Source organism: Desmodus rotundus, chromosome 3 (assembly GCF_022682495.2).
Source record: "Desmodus rotundus isolate HL8 chromosome 3, HLdesRot8A.1, whole genome shotgun sequence".
In the NCBI taxonomy this organism is placed as follows: domain Eukaryota; kingdom Metazoa; phylum Chordata; class Mammalia; order Chiroptera; family Phyllostomidae; genus Desmodus; species Desmodus rotundus.
In genome coordinates, this window is record NC_071389.1 from 35,709,642 (window position 1) to 35,716,286 (window position 6,645).

At 50.2% G+C, this 6,645-nt stretch overlaps 1 protein-coding gene across 2 annotated transcripts; it reads right to left on the reverse strand.

The window, feature by feature from the left end:
* Nucleotides 1-451: 451 nt before the first annotated feature.
* On the reverse strand, nt 452-5,859 carry CZIB (CXXC motif containing zinc binding protein). Of its 2 annotated transcripts, none has more exons than XM_024571255.4 (8): nt 5,787-5,859; nt 5,490-5,573; nt 4,312-4,368; nt 3,879-3,960; nt 3,654-3,685; nt 2,459-2,536; nt 1,606-1,671; nt 452-711 (listed from the first exon to the last, which is right to left on the reverse strand). In XM_024571255.4, the coding sequence occupies exons 1-8, from the start codon at nt 5,790-5,792 to the stop codon at nt 634-636; spliced, it is 483 nt and encodes a 160-aa protein (XP_024427023.1). In that variant the 5' UTR covers nt 5,793-5,859; the 3' UTR covers nt 452-633. The 2 variants fall into 2 exon arrangements, with proteins under 2 accessions (XP_024427023.1, XP_045060219.1); XM_045204284.3 differs by having other exon boundaries at nt 5,776-5,823.
* Nucleotides 5,860-6,645: the final 786 nt, after the last annotated feature.

The window sequence follows — 6,645 nt, forward strand, 5'->3', positions numbered from 1 at the left end:
GCAGCAAGTGAACAAAGATCTAATGACTGCCCAGCTGGAACTTATTTATAGAGCAGATCCATGCCTGGGCTTGGCCTAGACTGCTGACCTCTGCAGTCCCTTCTGGCCCTGGCATATGAAGTGACACCAGCTAACAGAGATGCCTGCATTTTCCTAACAGCCAAGTTGATCAATGCAGTGTTGTGGCTCAGGACGGTGGGACTCATGGCATCATTCCACAGGCTCAACTGCACTTCGCACCACTGGCCTTGACACCTTTGGTTCTGTGGATCGACCTGCCCATTCCCCATGAGTTGGGGAGCCCTTAGCTGTGTGCTCTTCCTATTTTGCACATTGGATCAGGTGTAAGAGTCCACACTGTGGAAGGTGTCAGGAGCAGTAAAAGACCTCCAACATGAATTCTTACTTGTGGAGGGAGTGGCTGCTCCCTAACGCCATCTTCACGCGTGAGTACAGCACAAGCGGGCTTTATTGGCGGGGCCTGGGAAGCTGTGACAGAGCCCGGCATGCAGACTGCAAGGGCTTGGACAGCTGTCAGGAGACAAGGGGTGAGGGTACCAGCCTCAGTGGGCTCTGCTGCTTGGGCACATCATCCCTTCTCAGTTCCTAGAGGCAAGTGTGAAGGTAGAGGGGTCAGCACTTCACAAACTGGTGGGCGACCTCGTAGATTCCCACAGACTCCTGAGCCTTTTCGTCATAGTCTGTCCAGTCCTGTAGGGGAAAAAGTGGCAGTGTGAGCCTCCCAAGGCAGCCCAGGACAGTGGATGGAGAGCTGGGTCTTATCAGGCCCAGCACAGCTCTGACTCGGACATTCGTGAACACAGTGTGACTTAGAACAGAGGCACACTGCTCAGGCCTGAATTCCAGCTCTGCTGGCTTTGTGATTTGAGGAAATCACCTACCCATTGTGGTCCTCAGTGCTGTTCTTTTTTTTTTTTTTTAAGTGATAACAAAAGACTTGTTCAAAGAATCAAATGAGTTAACACATGTAAAAGTACTCAGCATAGTGCTGGGTACATGTAGGAGCTCAATAAATTCCAGTTATTGTTGTTGTGTGCTATGCAAATCAAATGAAGTTTGTGTCTGCTTTTGAGGCCTGAACACAAGGTTCCTCATCTGCAAAGCATGTCCAGTAATACAGTCGATTCTCATTATTTGTGCCAATTATGTTCTACAAAGTCACCACAAATACTGAATTAGTGAACAATCAACCAAAGTTCCCATTGAGAAATACAGGGTTAGGTTCCCAGGAGCACCTGGTCACAACATGTTCTTCAGCCAATCAATACATAACCTTGTTTCATGTATGATTCTATTTAAAAACACCTTTTTATTATGTTGATTCATCAAAATTGAACTCACAGCCGACAGTATTATAACTCATGCCCGAACAGAGCTTATCTAATGTGTATTTTCTCCAGCAAGCACACCCAGCATTCTGGCTAGAACATCAGCATTACACTGGGGGCCACCCTAAACACCAAAATCATCAATAAAATGCACAGAGATGTGCAGTCAGCCTTCCATTGATGAGCCTTGTTCACCAAGAAAGGCAATTTCCACCAGGTGTTCTGCAGTACCCTGCAAGGTCCCCAAGTTCCGTACCTTCTCCTGCAGATTAATGTCACTGAAGACTGTCCCTGACTCCACACCCTCAGCAGCAAACCCAGCCTGCAAGGACAGCAAGGCAGCAGTTAGTCTGAGGGAAAGGCGGCGCTGGTCTGGCACGTGAGCACGGCCAGGGACTTGGCTTTTCTCACAACACCTTTGGGAAGGGAGGACAGGGATGCAGTGCTGGCAGCTGTTCTGCAACGACTCCTGAGTTTCCAGGGTCTGGCAGCTGCCCTGGGACTAGAATGGTTCCTCCAATTAGAGCCCCGGACCAGAAGGCAGGAGATTAGGGAGAGCCCTTCCACTCCCCCTGACTGTATGAAAGACAGCCTAAGTAAGCTACAGTGTCTCTAGATGCTCCGAGTGGGACCGGCACACTTCGCTGAAGCCTTGTGCTACCCAGCTGCCGTCTGGGCATGTCACTTCCTTCTGGGCCTTAGTTTTCTCATTTATGAAATGGGGATGACAACACTCTCTCTTCTACTTACCTCACAGACTTGTGAGGTAGGCAGAAAATGCTGCACCAATAAAGTGGGATGAGCACTGGCCCTGGGGTTACAAAGACCTGGGCTCCAATTAGAGCTCCACTGCTTACTAACTGCATCACTCTGGGCAAGCTGCAAAATCTTTGAAGTATGAGTAACTTCACAGGGTCACTGTGAGGGTTAAATAACATGTAAGTGACTGGCACGGTGCCCCACATATAATAGGAACTTAATAAACAGTAATTATTATTATTCTTAGAAAGGAGAATTCCTAGTCCATGGTCTCTGTAGGAAGCAAAGTTATGGCAGCACTTCTAGATGCTCCCCCCAAAGATACACGTTCCCCAGGAAGACACACATACCTGGGGCTGGAAATCAACTGGTTCAAGGCCCCGGCACTCAAATTCTACTATTGTCTTGAACTTCTCATTGTCTTCAGCCTGGAAAGGAAGTATGTTGAGAAGGTAGACCCAACTGGGCCCTCAGGATAACCCCACTGTCCTTACCCTTTCTGCCAAGTATGCTCTTACTGCTCCTGTGAGCCTGGAATGGGACTTGAGACCAACTCATCTCATTCTAGAAGAAGCCTGCCTTAGCCACCTGCTCCCTGTGAACCCTCGGCATGGATGCTACAGAACAAAGAGTGTGGACTCTGGGGTCAGTCTCCCTAGATGTGAGTCAAGCTGTGTCCTTCTTCCCCTCTGGGCCTGGGACTACCAAACAAAGCCGAGGAAACCACTGTAGGTTTATTGTGCGAACCTGATCATGCGCCAGCTGCCCAGCAGAATACCCACACTATGCTCAGTAAATGGCAGATAAAATTACCAACATCACAAACATGAACATGAATGTTAAGCTACAAACTCTCCAGATCACCCAAACGGCCCCAGTACACTTAGCAGCAGCAGCCTTTCGCTAACCATCTGCTACATTGTGAAGGCAAGGGGCTGGCTTAAAGCCTTTGAAATGAGGTTTGCTTATAGAGGGGAGCCCCTATGAGCAGGGTGGGATAGCCAGGAAATTCCTGCCTACCTGGTCCCCCCGCCATGCTTACGCATTCACTGCCATTCGCTGCACACCAGCCCCGTGCCTGGCACTTCTCTGTTGGCCCCGGTTTGTTTTTTGTCTGCCAGTCTGTCTCTTCCACTAGATTATGATTTACTTGAGGGCAAGTAAGGACAAAACTGAGAATTTGGCATAAATCCAACAAATAAGGAATGGATAAATATAAGTGCCCTTCTTTAAAAACACAGACCAAAGCACACACACCCTCCCTCACCTTTGGACTAATCTGCTGTACAGTAATGTACAACTACCTAATAACATAGACAATATCAAGGATGGGACGTACCATTCAAAGGACTGTCCCACCCATGGTTTCAGAGGTAGCTCACTAGGCCCTCTAAGATGCGGATAAGGTAAACACTCCCAAAGACGGAAACTGAGTGGCCAGGTTGGGTCAGAGGTCCCCTGAACTCCCACAGCCCAGCACTTAAAACTGTAGCCCCCAGCTTGGATTTAATCCCACCATGCCTGCCACTACAGCACACGACTTACATTGTAAGATCTGATGGTGCTACTCAAAATCTCTGAAACAAAAAACACAGGACAAAGTTAACTTGGGTCTATACCTTGGCCCTACCCCTAGTCCCCAGTTGTGGCTCTTGGAAAGAATCTGCTGCAGAAGCTTGGGCACCTCAGGTAACATGAGCCTGCTTTTGGTCTGGTATCAGGAAGCTAGGGGCTAGCCTGGCAGAGCCCAGCATTCATGGCCTGACCTACCAATGGAGTTTTCCCTTGCGCACAGCTTGCACTTCTGGACCATGGATGCGCTGCCACGGCCTCCCTTCAGTGCCACACTGTCCTAGCAAGGAGGAAACAGAACCTCCAGTCACATATTAGATGTAGGGTCCTGAAAAGGTTCAGTCCCATGACTTACTATCCAAGTGAAGAGACCAAGACCCAGAGAGGTTGAGCGACTTGCTAGAACAAGAATCCTGTGGCGGCTTCTTGAGACCAAGGGCTTCCCCTTGATTTTGAACTCTGCCTCACATCCCAAAGAAGCCTGTTGTTCCCACTGTTGAACACACTAATGCCTGCCCTCCCAAACCACAAAAAGCAAGGTCCAAAGGCCAGAGAGATTAGGGTCACAGATTCCTCAAGTCCCTGCCTAGAGGGGTGTGTGTGTGAACAGTGGTGGCGGGGGAGCAGTTACCATCAGCCGAATGTATTGCCACTTCTCTGAAATCTCACCACAGTTGCCACATTTCATCTTGGGGGAGAAAAAAGTATTAGTAAAGTAGTGAGTTCAGTTGGGCAGACACTGAGGGAAGGGTAAGAAGGCAGGCTCATAACCTACCTTCCTGTCAGCAATCTCACCTCATCCTTACAACCAGCCCCACCAGGGACATGGCCAGACTTACCTCTGGGCAAGGAGTAGGCCAAGGTGCCTCTCGTGCGGGTGTCCCCAACCTCCTCTGAGAAGTGCCCAGTCTAGCTGGGAATTCAAAGCTCATGTGGAACACAAATGGTCTCAAGAGGCCCCCCACTCACTCTGCTAGGTTAGGAGCTTCCTCTGTGTTCCTACAGGCCCTCCCTGTAGGTTCCTGGTCTAAGTATTTATCACTCTGCTGTTAACGCTATTTCTCTTTCTTCTTCCCTAGACTCTACTTTTTGAAACCAAAGAACATTAACTTCCCAAGTAACCCTGGCACTTAGGCTTCAAAATATATGGAATATATTTTGAATATATGGAATATATGGAATTCAAGGTGGTTGGAGGCTTTCTCAAAGAGAAAAGCTTTTGCCGGGTACTGAAGAATGCTGTGATTTAGACTAGGAGGAAACAGAACAGGAGCTCTGGAATTCGGGAGCAGGAAAGGCCTCAAACTGCTGGGGTAAGGTGGGGGGGGGGGGTCTAGATCATGCCACTGGGGTAGCACCCGATTTACCAGTGTGGGGTGGGAGGTGAGGGTGGAGCCACGCACAAAATCAAGCGATTGCACAGTAAAACCAATCAACAAATGAAACAGATGAATCAGTCTCCTTACTGAATAATCACAATATACCTTCAAGCAGTCTTTCGTTTACAGCATTTGTTTACATACCATAAAATATTTAACGGAGACAAACATTACAAAAGGAATTCCAAGGCATTACCAATTAAAGAACCAATAAACTTTAAAAAGCAAACACAAAATTCTACCCACTAAAAAGAAAAAGGGATATTTAATAGTTAAATACTTTTTAATTTTGCGGGAGAGAAAGCCCATGTTCAACACTGATTTTGTTGGGGCCCGACCCGTGGCGTCCCCTCCTGGGACCTCAAAGAGCCCACAGCCTCTCGGTGCCCCGCCCTCTCCTCGTCAGGGAGCCCCACCCCTGCAACCTCACCTTTAGGTACCACCGGAAGTCCTCCCCCACAGGCCGGAGATTAGTGACGTTTTCCAGCGTGGCTTTGAGCTGCAACGCGATTTTCTAAGAGGTGGGGCCAGAACAACTGCATTAAACGCGCCTGCATTGCCCCACGCCTAACCCCCCCCCCCGCCCCGCCCCTCCCAGCACGAGTGATGCCTTTCTCCTTTCAGTGCGAGCTCATTCCCCCGCATTCTCTCTGGGCGCCAGTGCCCACCTCCCAGAACCGCCCCACTGCCCCGCCACCGCCCCGGGGCCGGTTCACCTCCGCCTCACCCCCATAGTGGCCTGGCTCAGCCCGGCGCTGCCTGCGGTCGCTACTTTCCGGCCTGTCGTAAGCGGGGGGGGGGGGGGGGGGGGGGAGGGCGGGGCACCCTGGTGCAGGCGGCGTACTCGGCAGGGGGGGGGGTGCTGTGCGGGCCGGCCCTTCCGGCACACGCAGAGTGTTTTCTGTTTTTTTTCTTGGCGGTAGGGGGAGGGAACGGAGGTGTCTGAGTTCACAGTGAGACAGCCTCTGGTAGTAAGTAATTCGAGATATTTACCGAACACAGGTCTCGTACCAGCACTAAGCTAGTCTAGGGGCACCGCAGCACACCTCATCCTGCCCCTCAGTTCTTTCCTGCTCTGCGCCACCCTGCCTGCCCTTAACCCAGCGGCCCTCTGAGGCTTCTTGGGTCACGTCGCTTCTCTGAGCAGGGCCAGCTTCACAAATTTGGGGGGTGGGGTCTTTTTCTTCTCGAAACTGCCCCTTCCTCTTTCCCCCTGAGACCTTTCAGGGGGTTGCCCCGCGCATTCGTCTTTACTGTGTTCCCCAAGACTGCACACTCCTTTCATCTAGCTCTTCTCTGGGCTGCCATCTTGTTTATCCTTACACATTTACTGAACCTTTTTTTCTCTTTTTACCTGCCCTTTTGTCCAAGGCACATATGAGACCTTACAGGCGCTTAAGACCTTAAGGAACAGCCCATTTGAAACTCAGCCTTCTGAGCTCCTTCCTGTCATTTCTTTAAAATTTGGAATGACTATTTTTGATACCTACCACCAACTTCATTGCCCCAAGTACCCTTCTTTAGGCAGGAGCCCTGACATCTGAGGTCCCAGCTCTGCCCCTGATCTGCTGCCTGGTGTCCTTGAA

Excerpts from the sequence above, each read along its gene's own strand:
- CZIB (XM_024571255.4), bottom strand. Across the intron at positions 4,369-5,489 it reads ACTTCCGGTGGTACCTAAAG|ATGAAATGTGGCAACTGTGG; the intron begins GTGAGGTTGCAG and ends TTCTCCCCCAAG. Across the intron at positions 3,686-3,878 it reads CGCAAGGGAAAACTCCATTG|AGATTTTGAGTAGCACCATC; the intron begins GTAGGTCAGGCC and ends TTTTTGTTTCAG.